The following is a 26,022-nucleotide window of genomic DNA, read 5'->3' on the forward strand; positions in this document are numbered from 1 at the left end:
GCCTCCCAAAGTGCTGGGATTACAGGCTTGAGCCACCGCGCCCGGCGTTTCCTGACTTTTTAATGATCACCATTCTAACTGGTGTGAGATGGTATGTCATTGTGGTTTTGATTTGCATTTCTCTAATCACCAGTGATGATGAACTTTTTTCACATTTGATGGCCAAATAAATGTCTTCTTTTGAGAAGTGTCTGTTTATATCCTTCGCCTACTTTTTGATTTTTTTTTTCTTGTAAATTTGTTTAAGTTCTTTGTAGATTCTGGATATTAGACCTTTGTCAGACGGATAGATTACAAAAACTTTCTCCCATTCTGTAGGTTGCCTGTTCACTCTGATGATAGTTTCTTTTGCTGTGCTGAAACTCTCGTTTAATTAGATCCCACTTGTCAATTTTGGCTTTTGTTGCCATTGCTTTTGGTGTTTTAGTCATGAAGTCTTTGCCCATGCCTATGTCCTGAATGGTACTGCCTGGATCCTCTTCTGAGGTTTTTATGGTTTTAGGTCTTATAAGTCTTTAATCCATCTTGAGTTAATTTTTGTTTAAGGTGTAAGGAAGATGTCCAGTTTCAGTTTTCTGCATATGGCTAGCCAGTTTTCCCAACACCATTTATTAAAGAAGGAATCCTTTCCCCATTGCTTGTTTTTGTCAGGTTTGTCAAAGATCAGATGGTTGTATGTGTATGGTCTTATTTCTGAGTTCTCTATTCTGTTCCATTGGTCTATGTGTCTGTTTTGGTACGAGTATCATGCTATTTTGGTTACTGTAGACTTATAATATAGTTTGAAGTTGGGTAGTGTGGTACCTCCAGCTTTGTTCTTTTTGTTTAGCAATGTCTTGGCTATTTGGGCTCTTTTTTGGTTCCATATGAATTTTAAAAGAGTTTCTTCTAATTCTATGAAGAATGCCAATTGTAGTTTAATGGCAATAGCATTGAATTCTTTTATAAATTACTTTGGGCAGTATGGCTATCTTCATGAACTAATTCTTCCCATTCATGAGCATGGAATGTTTCTTCATTTGTTTGTGTCCTTTCTGATTTCTCTGAGCAGTGGTTTGTAGTTCTCTTTGAAGAAGTCCTTCACATCTCTTGTAAATTGTATTCCTAGATATTTTATTCTCTTTGTAGCAATTGTGAATGGGAGTTCACTCATGGTTTGCTATTATTGGTGTACAGAAATGTGTGTGAGTTTTGTCAATTGATTTTGTATCCTGAGACTTTGCTAAGTTACTTATCAGCTTAAGGAGATTCTGGGCTGAGACAATGGGGTTTTCTAAATACAGAATCATGTCATCTGCAAACAGAGACAATTTGACTTCCTCTCTTCCTATATGAATACCCTTTATTTCTTTCTCTTGCCTGATTGCCCTGGCCAGAACTTCCAATACTACGTTGAATAGGAGTGGTGAGAGAGGGCATTCTTGTCTGTTGCCGGTTTTCAAATATGCTTCCAGATTTTGCCCATTCAGTATGACATTGGCTGTGGGTTTGTCATAAACAGCTCTTACTATTTCGAGGTGCGTTCCATCAGTACCTAGTTCATTGAGAGTCTTCTGCATAAAGGGGTGTTGAATTTTATTGAAGGGCTTTTCTGCATCTATTGAGATAATCATGCGGTTTTTGTCATTGGTTTTGTTTACATAATTGATTATGTTTATTGATTTGTGTATGTTGAACCAGCCTTGCAACCCAGGGATGAAGCTGACTTGATCACGGTGGATAAGCTTTTTGATGTGCTGTTGGATTTTGTTTTCCAGTATTTTATTGAGGATTTTTGCATTGATGTTCACGAGGGATACTGGCCTGAAATTTTCTTTTTCTGTTGTGTCTCTGCCAGATTATGGTATCAGGATGACGCTAGACTCACAAAATGAGTTAGGGAGGAGTCCCTCTTTTTCTACTGTTTGGAATAGTTTCAGAAGGAATGGTATCAGCTCCTCTTTGTACTTCTGGTAGAATTCGGCTGTGAATCTATCTGGACCTGGGTCTCATTAATTACTGCCTCAATCTGAGAACTTGTTATTGGTCTATTCAGGGATCCAACTTCTTCCTGGTTTAGTCTTGGGAGGATGTATGTGTTCAGGAATTTATCCATTTCTTCTAGATTTTCTAGTTTATTTGCATAGAGGTGTTTATAGTATTCTCTGATGGTAGTTTGTGGGATTTCCGTGGGATCAGTGGTGATATCTCCTTTATCATTTTTATTGTGTCTATTTGATTCTTCTCTCTTTCCTTCTTTATTAGTCTGGCTTGTGGTCTATCTATTTTGTTAATCTCTTAAAAAACCAGCTCCTGGATTCATTGATTTTTTGAAGGGTTTTTCGTGTCTCTGTCTCCTTTAGTTCTGCTCTGATCTTAGTTATTTCTTGTTTTCTGCTAGTTTTTGAATTTGTTTGCTGTTGCTTCTCTAGTTATTTTTTAATCATGATGTTAGGGTGTCGATTTTAGATCTTTCCTCCTTTCTCCTGTGGGCATTCAGTGCTATAAATTTCCCTCTAAACACTGCTTTAGCTGTGTCCCAGAGATTCTGGTATGTTGTGTCTTTGTTCTAATTGGTTTCAAAGAACTTATTACTTCTGCCCTAATTTCATTATTTACCCAGGAGTCATTCAGGAGCAGGTTGTTCAGTTTTCATGTAGTTTTGTGGCTTTGAGTGAGTTTCTTAATCCTGAGCTCTAATTTGATTGCACTGTGGTCTGAGAGACTGTTATGATTTCTGTTCTATTGCATTTGCTGAGGAGTGTTTTACTTCCAAGCATGTGGTCAATTTTAGAATAAGTGTGATGAGGCGCTGAGAAGAATGTATATACTGCTGATTTGGGGTGGAGAGCTCTGTAGATGTCTATCAGGTCCGCTTGGTCCAGAGCTGAGTTCAAGTCCTGAATATCTTTGTTAATTTTCTGTCTCATTCATCTGTGTAATATTGACAGTGAGGTGTTAAAGTCTCCCCACAATAAACACAATAAAGTTTATTGTGTGGGAATCTAAGTCTCTTACTATTATGATTGAGTGGGAGTCCAAGTCTCTTTGTAGGTCTCTAAGAACTTGCTTTATGAATCTTGGCGCTTCTATATTGGGTGCATGTATATTTAGGATACCTAACTCTTCTTGTTGCATCGATCCCTTTTACCATTATGTAATGCCCTTCTTTGTCTTTTTTGATCTTTGTTGGTTTAAGATATGCTTTATCAGAGACTAGGATTGCAACGTCTGCTTTTTTTTTGCTTTCCATTTGCTTGGTAAATATTCCTCCATCCCTTTATTTTGAGTGTATGTGTGTCTATGCATGTAGATGGGTCTCCTGAATACAGCACACCAATGGGTCTTGACTCTTTATCCAATTTGCCAGTCTGTGTCTTTCAATTGGGGCATTTAGCTCATTCATATTTAAGGTTAATATTGTTATATGTGAATTTGATCCTGTCATTATGATGCTAGCTGGTTATTCTGCCAGCTATTAGCTGAGCAGTTTCTTTATAGTGTCGATGGACTTTACAATTTGATATGCTCTTGCAGAGGCTGGTACTGGTTTTTCCTTTCCATGCTTCAGGAGCTCTTATAAGGCAGGCCTGGTGGTGACAAAACCTCTCAGCATTTGCTTATCTGGAAAGGATTTCATTTCTCCTTTGCTTATGAAGCTTTGTTTGGCTGGATATGAAATTCTAGGTTGAAAATTCTTTCCTTTAAGAATGTTGAATATTGCCCCCCACTCTCTTCTGGCTTGTAGGGTTTCTGCAGAGAGGTCCACTGTTAGTCTGATGAGCTTCCCTTTGTGGGTAACCCGACCTTCCTCTCTGGCTGCCCTTAACATTTTTTCCTCATTTCAACCATGGTGAATCTGATGATTATGTGTCTTGGGGTTGCTCTTCTCGAGGAGTACCTTAATGGTGTTCTCTGTATTTCCTGAATTTGAATGTTGGCCTGTCTTGCTAGGTTGGGGAAATTCTCCTGGATAATAGTCTGAAGAGTGATTTTCAACTTGGTTCCATTCTCCCTGTCACTTTCAGGTACACCAATCAAATGTAGGTTTGGTCTTTTCACGTAATCCCATATTTCTTGGAGGCTTTGTTCATTCCTTTTCATTCTTTTTTCTCTTTGTCTTCATGATTTCATTACGTTGATCTTCAATCTCTGATATCCTTTCTTCTGCTTGATCGATTTGGCTATTGATACTTGTGTATGCTTCAAGAAGTACTTGTGCTGTGTTTTTCAGCTCCATCAGGTCATTTATGTTCTTCTCTAAACTGGTTATTCTAGTTAGCAATTCCTGTAACCTTTCTTCAAGGTTCTTAGCTTCCTTGCATTGGGTTAGAACATGCTCCTTTAGCTCGGAGGAGTTTGTTATTACCCACCTTCTGAAGCTTACTTCTGTCAATTCATCAAACTCATTCTCTGTCCAGTTTTGTTCCCTTGCTGGTGAGGTGTTGTGATCCTTTGCAGGAGAAAAGGCATTCTGGTTTTTGGAATTTTCAGCCTTTTGTACTGGTTTTTCCTCATCTGTGTGGATTATCTACCTTTAGTCTTTGACGTCGGTGACCTTCGGATGGGGTTTCTGTGTGGACATCCTTTTCATTGATGTTGATGCTATTCCTTTTTGTTTGTTAGTTTTCCTTCTGACAGTCAGGCTCCTCTGTTGCAGGTCTGCTGGAGTTTGCTGGAGGCCCGCTCCAGACCCTGTTTGCCTCATTATTGCCAGCAGAGGCTGCAAAACAGCAAAGATTGCTGCCTGTTCATTCCTCTGGAAGTGTCATCCAAGAGAAGCACCCACCAGATGCCAGAACGGCCTCTCCTGTATGAGGTGTTTGTCAACCCCTGCTGGGAGGTGTCTCCCAGTCAGAAGGCATGGGGGTCAGAGACCCACTTGAGGAGACAGTTTATTCCTTAGCAGAGCTTGAGCACTGTGTTGGGAGATCCATTGCACTCTTCGGAGCTGGCAGGCAGAAAGGTTTAAATCTGCTGAAGCTGTGCCCACAGTCACCCCTTCCCCCAGGTGCTCTGTCCCAAGGAGATGGGAGTTTTATCTATAAGCCCCTGACTGGGGCTGTTGCCTTTCTTTCAGAAATGCCCTGCCCAGAGAGGAGCAATCTAGAGAGGCAATCTGGCTACAGTGTCTTTGCCGAGCTGTGGTGGACTCTGCCCACTTCAAATTTCCTGGTGGTTTTAACACTGTGAGAGGAAAGCCGCCTACTCAAGCCTCCGTAATGGCAGACACCCCTCCCCCTACCAAGCTCAAGCATCCCAGGTCACCTTCAGGCTGCTGTACTGGCAGTGAGAATTTCAAGCCAGTGTTAGCTTGCTGGGTTCCATGGGGGTGGGATCCACTGAGCTAGACCACTTGGCTTCCTGGCTTCAGCCCCCTTTCCAGGGCAGTGAACAGTTCTGTCTCACTGGCATCCCAGGTGCCACTGGAGTACAAAAATAACCTCCTGCAGCTAGCTTGGTGTCTGCCCAAATGGCCACCCAGTTTTGTGCTTGAAACCCAGGGCCCTGGTGGCACAGGCACCCAAGGGAATCTCCTGGTCTGCGGGTTGCAGAGACAGTAGGAAAAGCGTAGTACCTGGGGCTGCAGTGCACCATCCCTCAGGGCACAGTCTCTTGCAGCTTCCCTTGGCTAGGAGAGGGATTTCCCTGACCCATTGCGCTTCCTGGGTGAGGCAATGCTCCACCCTCTTTCTGCTCACACTCCGTGGGCTGCACCCACTTTCTAACCAGTCCCAATGAGATTAGCTGGGTACCTCAGTTGGAAATGCAGAAATCACCCGCCTTCTGCGTTGATGTCGATGGGAGCTGCAGACCAGAACTGTTCCTATTCGGCCAACTTGCCAGTGACCACACCCACCCACGTTTTTTTTTTTTTTTTTTTTTTTTTTTTTTTAAATGGATTCTCACTCTGTGGCCAGGCTGGAGTGCAGTGGTGTGATCTCGGCTTACTGCAACCTCCACCTCTCGGGTTCAAGCCATTCTCCTGTCTCAGCCTCCCAAGTAGCTGGGATTACAGGTGCACGCCACCATGCCCAGCTAATTTTTGTAGTTTTAGTAGGGACAGGGTTTCACCATGTTGGCCAGGATGGTCTTGATCTCTTGACCTCTTGATCCACCCACCTTGGCTTCCCAAAGTGCTGGGATTACAGGCATGAGCCACCACTCCCAGCCTGGATATCTCCTTTTAAGAATTGTCTATTCATGTCTTTAGCCCACTTTTTTTCTCTCTCACTGGTTTGAGTGCTTTGTAGATTTTAGATATTAGTCCTTTGTCAGATGTGTTATATATTGTGAAGACTCTCTCCTACTCTGTCAGTTGTTTGTTAACTCTATTTCTTTTGCTGTGCAGAAGCTTTTTAGTTTACTTAAGTGCCATCTAGTTATCTTTGTTTTTGTTCCATTTGCTTTTAGTTTCTTGGTCATGAAGTCTTTGCCTAAGCCGATGGGTTTTCCAATATTACCTTGTAGAATCTTTATGGTTTCAGGTCTTAGATTTAAGTCTTTGATCCATCTTGAGTTTTTTTTTTTTTATAAAGTGAGAGATGAGGATCCAGTTTCATTCTACACGTGACTTGCCAATTATCCCAGTACTATTTGTTAAATAGGGTGTCCTTTCCCACTTTATGTTTTGTTTGCGTTGTCAAAGATCAATTGGCTGTAAGTATTTGGCTTTATTTATGGGTTCTCTATTTTGTTCCATTGGTCTATGTCCCTATTTTTTATACCAGTATCATGCTATTTTGGTGACTACTGCCTTATAGTATAGTTTGAAGTCAGGTAACATAATGCCTCCAGATTTGTTCTTTTTGCTTTGTCTTGCTTTGGCTATGTGGGCTTTTTTTTGGTTCCATATAAATTTTAGGACAGTTTTTTCTAGTTCTGTGAAGAGAGAAGGTGGTATTTTGATGGGAATTGCATTGAACTTGTAGATTGCTTTTGGCAATATGGTCATTTTCACGATATTGATTCTACCCATCCATGAGTATGGGATGTGTTTCCTTTGTGTCAACGTCATTATTTTTAAAATGCTGCCATTTGACTATCTCAGAACCAGAATATGTGGACTATGAACCACATGAAAGCTAAGGAGCCACCAGACAAGGCAGCCAGATAATGAGGTAAGTAATGAGAGCATGGAAAATGAATAAAAGCCTTTCAAATCTCTGACAAAGTAACTGAAGACAAGGACTTTTCCCCTGTGTGAAGTTTGTGGTTGACACATTGTGGCACTGCAACAGTAATTTTAATTTTTAATATGCAAGAATATATTTAGAAATACAGTTTAAAATGTTTAAGAAAAATGAATGGTAACTGATTAATATATAATAACTCTGTACCTTGATGAGGTCCTTGTAGGTCCAACAGCTTCCTGTGTTAATAGACGTAGTGTATTATTCCATTCTCACACTGCTAGAAAGAACTACCTGAGATAGGCCAATTTATGAAGAAAAGAGGTTTAACTGACTCCCAGTTCTGCAGGCTGAACAGGAATCATGACTAAGAGGCCTTAGGAAACTTACAATCATGGTGGAAGGCGAAGGGGAAGCAAGCACTCTTAACATGATGGAGCAGGAGCAGAGGGAGGTGCCACACACTTTTAAAGAACCAGATCTTGTGAGAACTCATTCACTATCATGAGAACAGCAAGGAAGCAATCTGCCCCCATGATCCAGTCACCTCTCACTAGGCCCCTTGTCCAATTCAACATGAGATTTAGGTGGCGACACAAATCCAAGCTGTATCACATAGCAGTGATCAGACTCAGGAAGCACATTTATTATACTGACCACACCTACACATAGTTAGCTGATAAGACTGCTATCTGTTGGTTGAGGGGGGAGGAGACCCAAAGAAGGACCAGAATATTGTCATTTAGGGTACGATGTTTAGGCTATTAGGTGGACAGCAAAAATGGCAGAGGAGGGTAGGGTGGTACAATGAGTGATAGATGATCCGATGTGAATTGAAGGCCTGAAAACTACAAGAACAGGTGTGTTTTGCCACCTACAGTAAGAACACTCATGTCAATAAGGCAGGACGACTCCTTCTTGTGTATTTCTGAAAACACATACAGGAATTCCTAATCTCTCATTCCTTCTTTTTTAAATGACATAAGACAATTTGTAGTCCTGTGTTGACATTATGGATTTTGGTTTAGAGTTTAGACATTTAAAAGATACTGGACCCTAGGTCTGTGACAGTGCAGTTAGTGAACACAGGTGATGAGTATCAAACAACTTGAGTAAATGATTCCTTGTGTCCATGTTACAACTTTCAAGTTCCAATTCATGCTGACTTAGTTTAGTTGTAGATGTGTATTCTCATGATGATATCTGCAGATACAACATGCTCATAATAGATTCAGTTTCTAAACTGTCCCTTAAACTGGTTTCTCTATAACTTTCATGTTGACTGTTTTTTTAAAAAACTCCCGATCTGATTGCACTTTATATACGGCTAGAGATCAGACAGTAACCCTTTTCTGAGTTTAAGGTCTACAGTCCTTTCAGATTAGACCTCAAATGGACACATCCTGTACCTGTACAGCAGAGCTCTGGAAAACCAGAGGGATGTAATTGTAACCCTCTGTTTACACTGCATCCTTACTTCAGCAGCTGAGTCAAGCCAAAACCAGTGATAGTAGAAAATTATATTCGTACAGCCAACATTTAATTGTTGACATATAGAAAATACCTTTTTTTCAGTTAATTTCTTAATTATAGGTGAGATCTATGTTCCCAGCCCAAATACTCGATGGGTGTCTATTTAATAATGTGAACATTTAGTTTGCTTTCACTGAAGGAGTGCAGGTCATAAGACACACTACCAAAATAAACCTCTACAATGATCCTGATTATTCGTTTAACTGATCTCTGGGCACTGTATAATATTGACTGGAAAGGCACAAAATAACATTCCTTGCTTTTCTGCTCTTTTGCGAGTGGACATGGCAAGGAAGAAAATCCTTTCACCTTTGCACAAAGCTGTTCTTTTGGATAATGTTAGACTAATCACTGAGTAAGAAGACTGGACCAAATCTTTAACAATTCAGAGGAAAATGAATTTAGGGCTACCTTATTCTCAAGGGCCCCCAGGCTATTTTCCCCAAAATGTACAGGTATTGTGGGTAACTTATTACTAGGTGTCTTGTCTCTTTCCTGTCTAAACCTGCAGTTCACAGTGCAAGGCTGGCACAGAGTGTGAGACAATACTCTTTATGCAGTGGATTTTAAATCATTGGAACACAGAAGTGTAAAATGTGGAAACGTGAGAGCTGATCATATTAATTGAAGCTATTGTTCCACAAATTTTAGGAGATTGTATCCAGTAGCAGAGAAATTGGTTCATGGTTAGTAGATTCTGACAAAACGTTGGTTTTTATATTATTTACTTTTTTCTGAAAAGAACAAAAAGTTTAAAAAATTTTTATTTTTAAAAGTCTATCCAGTTAACTTGCTTGACTAGATCAGAGTGCTGAGAAAAAAGTTTTAGCTTCCTTCTCTTCACAAATATCTTTACTTAACGTCTTGCCCTTCAGTGCTAGATAATCAGCAGGCAAGAGAGACTTGCTAAAAACTGTGGGTGGTGGAATGGATCCTCAGCACTGAGTACAGAACAACACGTGCCATTTTCTAATCATTGTGTGTGCGGAATTGGTGGGTTCTTGGTCTCACTGACTTCAAGAATGAAGCCGCGGACACTCGCGGTGAGTGTGTTACAGTTCTTAAAGATGGTGTGTCCAGAGTTTGTTCCTTCAGACGTTCAGATGTGTCTGGAGCCTTTTCCTTCTGGTGGGTTCATGGTCTCCCTGTCAGGAGTGAAGCTGCAGACCTTCCTGATGTTACAGCTCTTAAAGGCAGCGAGTCTGGAGTTGTTCATTCTTCCCGGTGGGTTCATGGTGTCATGGCTTCAGGAGTGATGCTACAGGCCTTCCCGGTGAGTGTTACAGCTCATAAAGGCAGCGTGGACCCAAAAAGTGAGCAGCAGCAAGATTTATTGCAAAGAGCAAAAAAACAAAGCTTCCAAAGTGTGGAAGGGGACCCCAGCGGGTTGCCACTCTTGCCTGGGGCAGCCTGGTTTTATTCCCTTATCTGACCCCATCCACATCCTGCTGATTGGTCCGTTTTACAGAATGCTGATTGGTGCGTTTACAATCCTTGAGCTAGACACTGCTAGACAGAAAAATTCTTAGTCCCCACTAGGTTAGCTAGACACAGAGTTAGCTAGATACAGAGTACCAATTGGTGTATTTATAAACCTTGAGCTAGACACAGAGTGCTGATTGGTGTATTTACAAACCCTGAGCTAGACACAGAGCGCTGATTGGTGTATTTAGGATCCTCTAGCTAGACATAAAAGTTCTCCAAGTCCCCATGAGATTAGCTAGATACAGAGTGCTGATTGGTGCACATACAATCCTCTTGCTGGATACAAAACTTCTCCAAGTCCCCATCAGGCTCAGGATCCCAGCTGGCTTCACCTAGTGGATCCTGCAGGGGGCTGCAGGCAGAGCCGCCCGCCACTCCCGAGGCGGGCCTGCACCCCTCAGCCCTTGGGCGGTCGATGGGACTGGGCGCCAGGGAGCAGGGGGCGGCGCCCGTCGGGGAGGCTCCGGCGGGATGGGAGCCCACCTCAGGCGGGGAGGTCAGACATGGCGGACTGCGGGTCCCGACCCCTGCTCCGCAGGGAAGCGGCTGAGGCTCCGTGAGAATTCGACCACAGCGCCGGCGGGCAGGCACTGCTGGGGTACACCGCGTACCCTCCGCAGCTGCTGGCCCGGGTGCTAAGCCCCTCACTGCCCTGGGCCTGTGGCGCCGGCCGGCCGCTCCGTGTGCGGGCCGCAGAGCCCGCCAGAACTCACACTGGCCCGCAAGCGCCGCGCGCAGCCCCGGTTCCCGCCCGCGCCTCTCCCTCCACACTTCCCCGCAAGCAGAGGGAGGCGGCTCCGGCCTCAGCCGGCCCACAGAGAGGCTCCCACGGTGCCGCGGCGGGCTGAAGGGCTCCTCAAGCGCCGCCAGCGTGGAGGCCGCGGAGGCGCTGAGAGTGAGGGCTGCTAGCACATTGTCACCTCTCAACTGCGCCCGTGAACCTCTCTAAACAGGCAAATGAGACCACGGGTGATGGAGGGTCAGTGAGAGCTCGCGGGGAGACGCCATTCTGCTGGGGTTCTGGAGAGGCCAAAGCTTAAGACGGTCCTGTTTGCGGTCGGCAGGGCCTTTTACTTTCTGGCCATTACTGGCAACTGCACCAACCTCCTCCTCTCGCTGGTGGCGCCTCCACTAAACACTCCCACTTCCTCCGCGCCCGGGCCCTCCTCCCGCTCCTGCCACTGTACTCGCAGCTTCCCCCAAGTGCTGGTTACCCTCGGGGGGCTCAAGCAAATCCATGGCCCGCGGGGGTCAGAGGTGCGGCCCTCTGAGGCCTCTGGCTCCGGGTCTGGCCTGGCCGCGCCGGCTCCGAGGGCTGCTGTTTCGCCCTGAGGTCGCCGCGTACACGTACCTGGGGCGGTGCGGTCACCGCCGCTTCAGCCACTTCGTGTGTGTGACGCCGGCCAACACTGCATTTCCGCGTAGACCGGCCAAGTGGAAGGCCTGGCTTTCCCCGGCCACCCTCGCGGTCCTATCGCGCCTCTCGCGCGACTTGGCCTGGGCCCCTCGGGGTCGGCACACTGCTGCGCATGCGGTCTCAGCGCCCGGCCTTTCCGCGCGGCTGCCGCTCTTTCCGCAGCGCCGCAGTCTGCACGAGCACCGCACCCGCTTCAGCTGCTTGTCACCGCCGCTCAATTCCGTCACCCACACGCCGAGAAGACTAGAAAGGCGCCCTGGGGAAGGCTCGCGGGAAAGCCCGCAGCCGCTGGACGCGGGAGGACATGGAGGTAGGCGGGAGCACTCACCGGTGATTCCGTGTCGTCCGCGAAGCGTTTTCTCTTCAGGAAAACACTGCACAATGGCATCCATTAATAAAACGGTGGGGAACCGGCGCCGCGGTGCTCGCCTGCAATCCCAGCGCTTTGGGAGGCCAAAGCGGGCGGGTTGCTTGAGCTCGACAGTTCCATAGCAGCCTGGGCAACACGGCGAGACCCCATGCTACCAGAAATTTTAAAAATTAGCCAGGCGTAGTGGCGCCTGCCTTTAGTACTAGTTACTTGGGAGGCTGAAGCGGGAGGATGGCGTGAGCCCAGGAGTTTGAGGCTTCAGTGAGCTCTAATCACACCACTGCACTCCAGCCTGGGCAACTGAGCAAAACGCTATCTCTGAAAAAAGAAAAAAGTGGCAGGGATGTGAATGTAAATGGAGCAAGGCGTTCTCTCTTTCAGGGGTCTCAGACTTTGTATCTTTGCTTGCAGGTGGACTGACTCTCCCATGTCCTTCAAAGTTAATTGCAAAAGAGTTCATTGCAAGAGATGATGTGCTGGTGGAAAGAGAGATGCTGCTTCCTCTTTCCTTAGCGGGGTTTTACAGGCAGATAATGACTGCTTTGCAGCTCACTTGTGACTGATTCCACTGAGCGGTAATGTCAGTATTAGATCAGATACAAGAGTAAGGAGACAGCATGGCAGAAACGCACGTGTGTGTCTGTGGGGAGTGTTTTCTGGGGTACACTTTTTACTTCCTACGGGCCCTTTTCTGAATTTTCCAGACCGCTGTGCAGATGACACTGTTACTTCCTCAGGCTGTTGCCTGTCCCCTCAGGCCCTAAGTAGGTAACATGTACCTGCCTAAGAGCAGTGTTTCCTTTACATTTCAGGTTATGTGCCACTTACAACATCAATTTAAAGAATGTGGCAAACATTTGTTATTCTAGGTTAGCATAAAATGGATTAGAAAATTTCACAGAGGACTATGCATGGTAGTGAGTCAGTTGTGTGTATGTGTGTGTGTGAAATTTGTTTCTTACACCGACAGAAAAGTTTGAAAGTCACTACTTTAGAGCTTTAGAGAGTTTCTGTTGGAACAAAGTTCCAAGCAACCCATACGTCTGTACAAGAGGAAATTCGAGGAATATCACTTTAAGGAAACATAGGGTCGTGTGTAGCAAGATACGGATTCGAAGAGTGTGTAGAGCAAGGAAATCACAGCTGCTTAGTATGGGAGGGTTTGCCAGGATAAATGATGATGATATGTTGACAGTGATAATGTTAATCATGCTAATTATGATAAAAATGAAACTTTTTTCAACTCATGCATTTTCACCTTTTGACAGTCATGAAGTAGGAACATTTTAAGATTTAGTGGCAAGTCATAGTTTTTACTTCATATTTCCCTTTAAAATTTACACTAAAAAACAAAGGTGAGCTTCTCTGATTACTCTAAAAATAAATGAAATTGCAACTATTTCCATGAACTACTTATGCTTAGTTCCTGTAATGGCTAGTTTTGTGTCAACGTGACTAGATTGTAGTACCCAGATATTTGGTCAAATACCGGTCTGAGTGTGGCTGTGAAAGTATTTTTTTCAGATGACATTAACATTTAGATCAGTAGACTTTGAGTAAAGTAGATTACCCTCCATGATGTGGATGGGCCTGATCCAATTCAGTTGAAGGCCTTAAGAGAAAACAGACTGAGGTCCTACAAGGAAGGAGGAGTTCTTACATCTGCTTTCAAGCTACAGCTGTAACACCAACTCTTCTTGGAGTCTCCAGCCTGTCCTGAAGAGTTCTGATTTGCCAACTCCCACAGTTGAGTTAGCTGGTTTCTTCAAATAAGTACCCTCACCTCTTCACACACACCCACCCACACACACCCACCCACCCACCCACACACACCCACACCCCTTCTGTTGATTCTCTTTCTCTGGAGAGCCCTGACTAACGCAGTTGTACTACAAACTTCCCAGAAGTTACAGAAAACAAAGCACATCTTGATCAAATTTGGATGTTTTTGCCTTTTTTTAAAGCCCCTAAACTCTTTAGGTTAATGCATAGTTTTCAAATTTCGTTTCTCATGTTCAAATATGTTTGTTCAAGCAGGACAATCTTTCCTTATATTTTCAGTTCAGATTTCCTCATTGGATTATTAGAGGTTAAAAAAATTATGGACATTGCAAAAGGAAAAGGGGAAACCAACTTACGTCTATACTACTTTATCTTCTGATTTTTGAAAGGGAAAAGAAGTTTGTTGCAATCTTTCTTTTTCCGTGTTTCTTATTAAGCCTCTGAATTTTTCACTACTTTGTCTTATAGTTTTAGTATGTTTAGCCTGGTGTGTACTAGACATTGCCTCTGGCACTACACCACATGCATTTAGTGTGGGCCTATATAAACTTAGTCAAGCAACTGTGTTAGAAAAAAAATTTTATTCTGTGGTGAAATAAATGTTTTAGATTTTGTTTATTATTATTATTTTTATTTTTATTTTTTATTTTTTTTTTGAGACGGAGTCTTGCTCTGTCACCCAGGCTGGAGTGCAGTGGCGCGATCTCGGCTCACTACAAGCTCCGCCTCCTGGGTTCATGCCATTCTCCTGCCTCAGCCTCCCGAGTAGCTGGGACTACAGGCGCCTGCTACCACGCCCGGCTAATTTTTTTTTTTTGGTATTTTTAGTAGAGACGGGGTTTCACCGTGTTAGCCAGGATGGTCTTGATCTCCTGACCTTGTGATCCGCCCGTCTTGGCCTCCCAAAGTGCTGGGATTACAGGCTTGAGCCACCGCGCCCGGCCAATGTTTTAGATTTTGAATTTATATTCTTGCTTTGTTTTTTTTTTGCAAGGAGAAAATCCTATAGGCACCTTTCTAACCATCCACCCAACTAGGAATTGGGAATCCAAAAAAATTAAGAATTCACTCAATTTTTATATACCTGTAGTATTAATTATAACAGGCTTGATGAGACTGTTACAAGGTTGTAAGCATTTTCAACACTAAGAAAAACATAATGTATAACTTTTAATGAGAATTTTTTCTGAGTGCTCTAACAAATACAGCTTCACATAGCTAACAGTCTAGTTTTAGGAAATATATGAAATCCTCTGTATTGTATCAAAAAATGTTTATCATTTTTAGTAAATAAATGTAGAGATTACTACAAGATATGGAATAAGAATGAGTAGCTGAATATTTCAATAGTTCTACGTAGCCATTCTCTAAGCACACTTCTTTGCTCTCTAAACAAAAGGAAATCATTAAACACATCTTCCTACTCAAAGGCTTTTGTGTGGACAGTCTTCTCAAGGTTTGCTGTTAAATACGATTAAACTGTGGATATGGTTCCAAACAGAATCATTTTATTCCATATAACTTCACCACCCTTTGGCTTTGTTTTCTTTTCTGAATATCAGAAACTTGGTCTAAATAATGATTAATTTGATAACGATGATTTTGGCAAAAATGCCAATGTTGATGATGCTGAGGATGAAGTAACAATCTTTCTATATGTGGAGATTATATACTTTCTTGTTTTCTTTATCTTTCTCCTTTGATAGCCCAAATCTCTTCATTTGATGGACCTTAAATTAAGGAAACTCATGGGCAATTGGAATAAAAACCCCAAGGTGGGGTAGTATTATCTTGTGATCTAAGCAAGGACCAAGTGACCTTTCCCAGGGACTAAGAGGAAGCTGATGGTTGTCACATCTCAGTTCATTTTATTTCAGATAGAGAAGGAGTTGGCAATTGAAGAAGCTCCATCCATCTACTGTTTGTCAGTAGCTCTTGCTGTGCAGTTTGGGGTTGGCAGCCTCCTACAGAACAGATGTCCTGTTAACCTGTATACACTTTATCTCCTTTGAACCACTGTAGTTTTGATCTCTGTTACAGCAGTGTAATAATCAAGTAATAATCAAGACCTATATGAAGAAAACTGGAAATCTTTCCTGAAGGAATAAAAGATCTACATACATATATAGACAGGCATAATTCCTAACATTCATTGAGGTTTTACTGTGCTAGTCACTGTATTGAGTACCAATTTCTCGTTACTTAATTCTCTACAGAAACCCTTCAAGACTGGTGTTTTTGCCACCCTTTACAGATAAAGACAGCAGAGTTCAGAGAGATAGGTTTATTGACCAAGGACTCATACTCAAGTGAGGCATCAGGACCCATAGCAAGTGCTTACTCAATGACATGATCCCACCCCCGTGCTTCATTATCCACACGGAAGTCTTGGTCCTGCAAACATGGTAAATTTTCCAGACGTTAACTTAAAAATGTGGTTCAATACCAACCACAGTCCCAATAAGATATTGTTTTGGGTTAGGAGGAGGCTAGTTGTGACTTTAACCTGGTAGAGCAGAATATAGTGACAACCATGAAAAGTCTAAATTAGAAAAATAGATAACGATTGATGCCTTGTTCTACTAGATGACAAAATATACTATACATCAACAGCTATTAAAAGTGTGTTACAAATGTGAATAAATGAAATAAAATAAATGAATAAATATTAATAGAATTGATATTCCTGAAACAAATTTGCACATATATGAAATTTTGAATATGATAAAGATATAATTTAAAGCTAATAAGAAAAATACAACTAGTGAAATAAATTGTTTTGGGACTATTGACTGAAGATTTGGAAAATAATAACATCTGTCTTACACACACACACACACACACTCTCTCTCTCTCTCTCTGCAGATGCAGCGAATTGAAAACATAAACATAAAATAGAAACCCATAAAACGAGAAGATAAATACAATCTGGAAGATCGGAGGCCATTTCTAAGCATAACTCCAGGCATGAAGGCTTATCATGCCTTTTACTTCTTCCAAATAGTCTGAAAATATGAAATTCCATGCATCTAGGACCTCTAAGACATTTATTACCTGGGCCTGAGGGATCTCTCAGACCTCACTTCCTGCCATTCTTTCCCTTACTCTATTTCAGCCACAACAGCCTTTCAACACATGAAGCCCTTCGTCTTCCAAAGCCTTGATACTGGCTACTCCCTCCCTTTGGGATGCCCTCCATACTCATGCTGTGTGACTTCTTCCTTCATTTCAGGGGAGAAGTCAAGTGGCAGCCCTAGACCTCATGTCACCTTCTCCAGGCTCACCCTGCATGGCGGTTGATCATATCTCTTCTTAACCGACATTCTCATTTGCTTCCTTTGTTGATGATTATTCTCTCTTCCCGGAACTTTTGCATCCCATGAAAGCAGGAATATCAGTTATTTATTCCTGCATCTTCAGCCTTCAGTACAGGCCACATACATAAATGATGTTTAAATAATAATTCATTTCTTTGAATGAAATAGTGAACAGTTCCACAACTAGAAGGCATAAAGGCATGATTGATCGAGTTTAATACATACAACATTTAAAACTTTTGTACCACAAATGAAACAAACAAAACATAGCAAAAGGATAAACGTCCCACTAGAAAAATGATTCAACACTTATATGATGACAAAGATGTGTAGAATCATATGTCAACTACCACTACAAATCAGTAAGCAAAGTGTAAAACAATGAAAATTTAAGAAAAAGCAATTTATTGAAGAAATGCAAATAGCCCCCAAACATACCAGAAGATGTTAAACCTCACTAATGATTAAATCAATGCCAAATAAAATGATACTGAGGTAAGATTTACAAGTAAAACTAAAGTTACTGACAAAATCAAATGTCAGTGAAATTGTGAGAATATATGCCTTGGTACACATTATTGGCAAAAGTATGAATTTGGTCTCTGAAGGGAAATTTAAATATGTCCACATAATGTTAACATGTTCTATGAGGAAAAAACAAACTAAAGTGCTTTTTCTATTCTCTCACTCAACAATCAACACAGAATACTTCTATGACTAAAGGTGATGAGGTTAAGCCCATATACCAAGCAATCAATCAATCCTGTGGCAGACACTAGCTGGGTGTCCTTCAATTCAGTTTTGACACTGTCTACCTGGAAATAACGCCAGTATGCAGGGTGATGGCTAAGTCTCAGAAGACATCTCCCCATTTCCAAAACCAATTATAAGCCTCAAGTTCTTTTTACCTGTGCATCTGACCAGTGAATCAGCAATAAGTCTGGGTTACCACAGCCCCTTTCTTGGGTTTGATTAATTTGCTAGAGCAGCCCACAGAACTCACGGAGGCATCTACATTTAGCAGTTTATTGTAAAGGATATTGCAAGAGATACAGATGATGAGATGCATAGGGCGAGGTATAGGGAAAGGGTGTGGAACTTCCATGTTCTCTCCAGGTTTACCACCTTCCAGGAATCTCCACGTGTTCAGCTGTCTGGAAGCCCTCTGAACCCAGTCCTTGAGGGTTTTTATGGAGGTTTCATTCTGTAGGCATGACTGATTAAATCACTGGCAATTGGTGATCTGCTTAACATTCATCCCTTCTCCCCTCCACGGAGGTTGGGGGCTGGGTCTGACTATCTTAACCCTCTAATTCTGCCTTGGTCTTTCAGGTGTCCAGCTCCCATCCTGAAGCTACCTAGGGACTACCAGCCATTTGTCCACTCATTAACATACAAGTACCACTTTAAAGAATCTAAGGATTTTAGTAGTTGTATGCCAGGAAACCTATTGAAGACCAAATATACACTTCAGAGTATTACACATGTGAATACCATTTGATTTTTTATTCTAAAATTTATCTTGAGCTACTAGTCAAGTTTGCAAAGATTTCAATACACATGAACTTATTGTAGCTTTGTTTGTAATAATGAAAATGAGAAAATTCCATGGTCGTTAGGTTTGAAATATACATGTGCACAGCATGTGTTGAGATGAGAAAATATCTATGATCTGTTAAGTGAATTTATTTGCCAAGAAATCTTGAGGGTGCTATTCTCTGGGTTGGTTTCTCAATTCTTGCATTCCTTTCTTACCACGAGAAGCTTGCCATGTTGAGGGTGAGTATAATTTTTAAAGTTTATATTTTTTACTGTATTTGACTCGCAACACTTGACCTAAAGTTCTGACAGAACCTGGAAGATAAACTGGTGTGTGAGAAATTACCTTAGTCTGGGTGTTTCCAAGGCAGAAGCTGTGTGCAGTGCACATGTTCTGTGATCCCAAAGAGCAGGAAAGGGCAAGGACAAAGAGGGTTTGACCATGACCAAGGGTGACTGGTGCTCCATCCTTCTGGAACCTGGGAGCTTTGTGAAATGCATCTTACTTCAGGAAGTGTGTCTCCACTGGCTTACATCCCCATAGTCAGTGTGGCTTGGGTCCTTCACTCTCCACATTTCTCAGCTGTGCATGCTCTGGTGATGCATGACCCTCACAGTGGGCAGCATGGGAGGAAACCCAAACATGAAGTAGAGGGTTCACAGAGCAGGTTTGGGATGATCCAGGTTTTGTATCCTTCTGTGAGAAGCCATCAAAGCCTATGGTTGCTGCAAGAGGAATAAAGGAAAAGATGGAGCCTAGAAAATTCTGACATATTAGGCTGAAAAGGGACCTGGCATTGAAAGACAAGTCGTATCCAATATGGCATGTAAGCATTTTCCTCTTTATTTACTATGATTTAAATCCAAGTAAGATGGGACTTCCCTCTATTTAGAAAGGTCTTTCACTTTCTTTCAGGATTTACTGCCTCAAGATGGCTGTGTTGGAAGATCCAATAGTTCTACTGGATGTAGAGCCAGAAATTGTGTGGGAATGCCTGGTGTTTCTTTCACTTCTTCTTGGATACCAATCTGAGGCACAAATCACATTTCAAGTGTGTTTCCTTGGGTTTTGGAGAGGATGTCTTCATTTTCTGTTAAGCATTTAGGGAGCAGTTGGGTGAGCACATGACCAATCAGCCTGAGCATTTAAGGCAGTTGGAGGAAAGTGTGAGCTATGGTCATCGTTCTCCTCTGTGCCAAACAGGGGCTGATGGATGGTCAGGCCAGTGCTGTCCTCATGGTTCTGGGAGGGTCTATGTTGTCTACGTTACCCCCAAATAAACTGATGAGGACCTGCACTCCTGTCCTGAGTTGACACCCAGCCTTGAGGTCAAGAAGATGACAGATATTTGGGGGTAATGGGTCCCAGAGGATCCTTCTGTCACTTCCTCATTGCTTTCTCTGGAGGTTCTAAAAACTTGACTACTGAGCTTAAACAAAGCCATGAACTGGCAGAGGAAAATTACAGTGCATCCAAACTCCAGAGATTTTTAATTAATCTTTTCAAGAGATTAGGGAAAGTTTTTAGTATTCAGATTGAAGTTTTTCTTCAGATCTTGAATGTTTGAACATTTTTTATTTTAGCTTTTAGTGGACATATAATAATTGTACCTATTTCTGGGGTAAACAGTGATGTTTGGATATACATAATGTATAGCCATCAGATAAGTGTAATTAGAATATCCATCATCTCAAACATTTATCGTTTCTTCGTGCTGGGAACATTCAATATCCTCCGTCTAGCTGTTTGAAAATACAGAATATATTATTGTTACGGTCATCCCACAGTGGTATAGAACACTAGAACTTACTCCTCCAGTGGAGCTATAATTTTGTATCCTTTAACAAATCTCTTCTCATTCCCCCACCACTGCTATCCATTCCCAGCCTCAAGTATCCTCTGTTCTACTTATTTCTATGGGATCAACTTTTTTTTTAGCTTTCGTATATGAGTGAGAAATGCAGTATTTAACTTTCTTAAAAATTTTATCTGATACTTTAAAAGTTATTATTTCCCCTATTTGTTTCTGTTTCTTCAGTCTTTGGGTTCTAAACTGAGTAAAAAATGTCAATAACTTGATTTCTCCCTTCCCGACTCATACTAATGTTATGTGTCTGACTCCTAGAGTACCTGCTGTCTGCTTTTTACTTCCCCTTCCCCCACCCCGAAGCCCCTAAAATTGTATAATTATTTTTAAATTTCATTTTACTTTGTTTTTAATTCGCAAATAACAATTGTTCATACTTATGGGGTACAGTATGATGTTTTGATACATGTATACTTGTGTAATGATCAAATCAAGATAATTAACGTATCCATTACCTAAAACACTTGTCATTTCTTTGTAGTGAGAGCATTCAAAATCCTCTCTTCACAACATGGATGAACCTAGAAGACACTGTGTTAAGTGAAATAAGCCAAACACAAAGGGACAAATCCTGCATGATCTCACTCATATTTCATGTTTAGCCAACTATTAAGGAAAAAGTATGGGCCACTTTACAAATGAATCTGCATTATACACCAGCAACAGAAAGAAGCAAATGGCATTATACCACAGTACCCCTCCAGGTGGTGCCAAAAGATGGTGAGGAAGGGAAACTTCCCAGTGGTCAAACTACAGGCAGTTTAGCTGGTTGTTAATTTTTTATAGAAGGAGATGGGCACAGAAGTTTGGATATGCACTGATTTAGGAGCATTGGATAACAGGTTATTTTGGTGAGAGATTTGTGAAGAACAAGGCTGGAAAATTAATGGCAGGCAAATCTGGAGAAGAGGACATTGAAGAATTTCTTGTAAAGTGCACAGATCATGAAGATATTTGTCTTACATAGATGCCCATGGAGAGGGCATCCACTGCAGAGATGGATCTTGATAGTATGGTAGATAAGATGACTCATCTAGTAGATAATCAGTCAATCTCTTTTGCCAGCAGGCTTGCTCACTGGGCCTATGAGAAATTGAACATGGAAGCAGGGATGGAAACTATGAATGGGCACAGCATTATGACATTTCTCTCACCAAGGTTAGCATGTAATTTGGCACTATTTCCAGGTGTCTGGCTGGACTAGTAGCATAGTGATTACTTTGGACTCTTTTGAGCATAGAGTAAGCAATGTTAGTCTTTATAGGGACAGAATAATATTCTGGGGACCGTTTTGTCTTCCATGCCCCAACCATTTACATAATGAACAAAGCCTTAACCATCACCATGGCATCCCCTGCAATGTCACCTGTAACTAGGAAACATATTTCACAGCCAAAGGGGTGTGGCAATAGAATCACCCTTGGAATTCATGATTCTTACTTCATACCTCAATATTCAGAAGCAGTGGGCTTGACTGAATGATGGAATGGCCTGCTGAAGGTTTAGTTATTGAAGCTGAGAAACAATACTGTGTAAATAAGGACTACTTTCCTACAGGCTGCAGTGTATGCCCTAAACCTGCAGCCACCGTAACCTGATACATGAGTCCAGAAACCAAGACACGAGAGTGTCTTGTACATGATGCATAATAATCCAATTGAAGAATTTTGCTTCATTTCACTGAAAGTTTGGATTTGGTGTGATGGTTAATGTGATGTATCAACTTGGTGGGGCTGTGGTGCCCATTTTTTGTTCAAACACCAGCCTAGGTGTTACTGTGAAGGGTTTATTTTTGTTTGTTTGTTTTTGTTTGTCTGTTTTGATGCGATTAACATTTAAATCAGACTTTTAGTAAAGCAGATTACCCTTTATAATGTGAGTGGGCCTCATCCAATCAGTTGAAAGCCTTTAGAGAAAAGACTGACCTGCTTCCAAAAAGAGGGAATTTTGCCTCCAGACTTTGAACTCAAGCTGCAACATCAACAGCTGTCAAAATTTACAGCCTGCTGGCTTGCCCTGAAAAGTTCAGACTTGCCAGTTCCCTAAATTATGTGAGCCCATTTCTTACCTCTCGATCTCCTTTACTGTTTTTTCTCTCTCTGTCCCGTGTGTGTGTGTGTGTGTGTGTGTGTGTATTTGTGTATATATTCTCTTTTACATATATTTTTGGTTCTGTTTCTCTGGAAAACCCTGACTAATTCAGTGAATTGGAAGATCCTAGTACCAAAGTAGACTAGTTTCATGAGAGAATATAGAGAGTCATGGTTCCTTATATTAAAAACTAAATATATATATATAGAGAGAGGTGAACTCTATTGATAGGTTACTCTATTGACAGAAGTTCTTTAACATCTCGAAAGACTAGGTGTTGTAAATTATAACTCGTTTGTCCTTTAGATACACTGTATACACAGATAAGTAAAAGAAAATGCACAATCATAAGAAACAATGGTGAATCTCGCCTCACTGTTAGCACACTGGCTTAGAGCTCTCTGCACCTCTCTTATCCCCTCCTTCCTTGAACTAGTCCACAAACACCATGTCATCCCCCCACAAAATAACATTTCGTATGAATTTTAACAAAAAGTTATTTACAAAATATGTCATTTTACTATCTCTAATTTTAACATATATCAGGTACTTCAGAACATCTAGAAGGAACAGACATTTCAAAAAAGCTTAGCGTTGTCAACTCTATAGAGAAGTAATAAAATGCACACACATAATGGATAGAATATGAAAATGTCTTGGAAATACGACCCTTCAGGACTAGGTAGGTCTCGCCCAACTGCGACAAAGAGGTCGCCCAGAATGTGGACCTGCCGGCTCCGTGGCCTAAACGGGCAGCCGACCCCGCGCCCCTGGATCACCTTCTTCGCCCTCCACAGCCTAAAGGCTTCTTCCCTGCTTACCGCCGTCACTCAAAGGCGCTGAATCCCCGCAGCTCGGCGCGATCTTGGTCTGGGCCGGTAGGGTTGGACCGGGAGATCAAGGCTGGGGGAGGCCGCCGCTGTCGTCAGGTCCCCGAGGTGGGGTAGGAAGAGGTTCGCCGCAGCCTGAAGGCCTGGGCTGGGCGGGGGAGCCACAGCGAGGTCTCCGGAGCCTGCAAGGCGGAGGCCGCGGCCTGTCCTGGGACCATCTCACCCCAGGCGCAGAGCCGAGGGCTGGGAGGGCTCCAGGGGCACCGGGAAACAGGCCGGCTCCGGTCTCCCCGTGCGCTCTCAGCATCGTCAAAGTTTTATTATCCATGGAGCGTCCTGGAATCCATCCGATTCGTATACTGAGAAACAGCTGTATAACAACGCAAGGAATTTACAAAACAAGATGACAGTCAACATGTGTATATATAGCAAAAACCAACAATGGCAATTTAACAAAACTACGATAATTAACAAACAATAAATGTATTTTCTTGGTCTGGAAATAGTGTGAGCACACTCCTTTCAGATTTCCATCTACCTTGAGCTCAAACAATATTGGAAGAAAAACGACATCCCAACGACATCCCAAGTGTCCCGTCCTCCAAGGTCAGTTTGCTCTATGTAAACTTGATCTTCCTTCTCAGAAGGAACTGGAGTCTCTAAATTTGGGCCCGCTTGCCTGCAGAGCCACAGCAGTTCTCTAACACAGTGTGTCGGAGGGCGCTCTTCACCTCTGTGTTCCTCAGGGTGTAAATAAATGGGTTCAGCGCAGGAGTGACTACGGTGTAGAAGAGAGCTATGAACTTGCCCTGCTCATGGGAGGTGCTCTTGGCTGGCTGGAGATACATTAAGATGATGCTCCCATAAAACAGAGACACCACGGCCACGTGGGAAGAACAGGTGTTGAGTGCCTTTCTCCGCCCTTCTGCTGACCTGATCTTCAACACAGCCCGGGCAATATGGCCGTAAGAGACCAGGATGAGCCCCAGAGGGAGGACAACAAAGACAAAGCTGGCCAGGTACATCTCCATCTCATTGAGGCTGATATCCACACAAGCCAGTTGCATAATGAGGGGCATCTCACAAAAGAAGTGGTCGATGTGATTGTTCCCACACAGCGGTAGGAGCATGGTGAGAGTGGAGCCCACCATGCTGGTGGTCAGACCTCCCAGCCAGGAGGCCAAAGCTAGCCCAAGGCAAAGCTGTGGATGCATAATGACAATGTAATGGAGTGGCCTGCAGATGGCAGCGTAGCGGTCATAGGACATGGTGGCCAGCAGGACACACTCGGTTGCCCCCAGCCAATGGGAGATACAGAACTGGACCACACACCCTCCATAGCTTATGGTTTTTTGTGGTCCCCAGAGGTTGGCCAGAAGCTGTGGGACAATGCTCGTGGTGAAACTGATGTCCAGGAAGGAGAGGTTGGCAAGAAAGAAGTACATAGGCGTGTGGAGGTGCACATCCATACAGGAGACCAGAATGATGATGCCATTGCCCAAGATCGATACCACGTAAAAACCCAAGACAACTATGAAGAGGACAGCTTCTAGTGAGGGTCGTGCAGAGAAGCCCAGGAGGACAAAGACTTCTGGAGAACTCACATTGGCTATTTCCATCATTGTATGCTGGGGGTGGGGCAAAAGGCCACCTGTGGGAAGAGCACAGGGCATACCGGGCATGAGACAAGCAATTACATTAGTTAGCAAACATTAAAAGTAAATTTTATTTCATTTTATCTTATTCTTTTTTAGAGACACAGTCTCACTGTGTTGCCCAGGCTAACCTCAAACTCTTGGGATCAAGCAATCCTCCCACCTCAACTTCCTCAGTAGGTGAGAATACAGGCACGCACTACCATGACTGGTTAAAAATAAATTTTATAGCCATTGTTTTCAAAAGCAGCCACTCAACAGCTCTGTGGATGGCACTGCATTATCTTCCTCACAGCCAACTTGGACTGTATAATAAAAGACTAGGGGGTGTTCACTGTCTGGAGAAAATGGACATTTATGCAAAATCCTTAGCACTGTTTTTTTTAAATTGAAATATTGTAGTAACAACATCTACATGCAACCTAAATGTTTAACAATAAAGGGTTAGTCAGGTAGAGAGTGGTCTTTCATGTGATGAACCACTGTACAGGCATTAAAATTGTGCCCTCTCAAATTCCACAATCATCTGCAATTTTTTTCTGTCATTAAATATGTCCAGTTTTTTATCCCTCCTCACCACCTCTGCTACTACTGGCCCATCTTGCCATCATTTATCATCTGAATTTTCATCTAATATTCTAACTCATCTCTCTGCTTCTCCTTTGCTCCCCTTCCAAGTACTCTCAAAAAAGTGTTGGGGCTCAGAAAATGATACCCCAACATGAAGGTCTCAGAAGCAAAAGTTTCTCTTTCTCCTGCCTTTTTGTCCCTGGCTCTTTCTTCCCTGAGGTTAGCCATAGAAATTCAAAGCCAGTCATAAAACCTAAAAATGTTACTCTAACTTTCCCTCCACCTTTCTATGTTAAAACCAGCCATAAATAAATTATCTGACCTACCTTTCTGGATTGTAGATGATAAGACCTCCATTCCAGACAGGTCTTACTCCTTACCAAGAAAAAAGGAACACTGCTCAGAGAGGCCACAAAGAACCTCACAGATGGGTCTTGCTGGGCTTCTTCACTC

At 42.6% G+C, this 26,022-nt stretch overlaps 2 protein-coding genes and 1 long non-coding RNA gene across 3 annotated transcripts in view; 1 reads left to right on the forward strand and 2 right to left on the reverse strand.

The window, feature by feature from the left end:
* Positions 1 to 11,777, reverse strand: part of LOC126943703 (uncharacterized) — a 78,856-nt gene extending 67,079 nt beyond the window's left edge. Inside the window, exon 1 of the long non-coding RNA XR_007721821.1 lies at positions 11,482 to 11,777. This is a non-coding gene — a long non-coding RNA (uncharacterized LOC126943703). The remainder of the gene's footprint in view (positions 1 to 11,481) is intronic.
* Positions 11,778 to 11,806: 29 nt separating this feature from the next.
* GCSAML (germinal center associated signaling and motility like) overlaps positions 11,807 to 26,022 on the forward strand; it is a 51,820-nt gene continuing 37,604 nt past the window's right edge. Inside the window, exon 1 of the mRNA XM_050772569.1 lies at positions 11,807 to 11,857. The gene's annotated coding sequence lies outside the window, so the exon portion shown is untranslated. The remainder of the gene's footprint in view (positions 11,858 to 26,022) is intronic.
* LOC126943383 (olfactory receptor 2C3) lies at positions 23,845 to 25,156 on the reverse strand. The gene has a single exon (XM_050772017.1). It carries the CDS (start codon positions 25,024 to 25,026, stop codon positions 24,004 to 24,006), a length of 1,023 nt encoding a protein of 340 aa, XP_050627974.1. The 5' UTR covers positions 25,027 to 25,156; the 3' UTR covers positions 23,845 to 24,003.

This window comes from Macaca thibetana, chromosome 1 (genome assembly GCF_024542745.1).
Source record: "Macaca thibetana thibetana isolate TM-01 chromosome 1, ASM2454274v1, whole genome shotgun sequence".
Taxonomy (NCBI): domain Eukaryota; kingdom Metazoa; phylum Chordata; class Mammalia; order Primates; family Cercopithecidae; genus Macaca; species Macaca thibetana.

Excerpts from the sequence above, each read along its gene's own strand:
- LOC126943383 (XM_050772017.1), bottom strand. The coding sequence starts at position 25,026 with ATGCCCGGTATGCCCTGTGCTCTTCCCACAGGTGGCCTTTTGCCCCAC.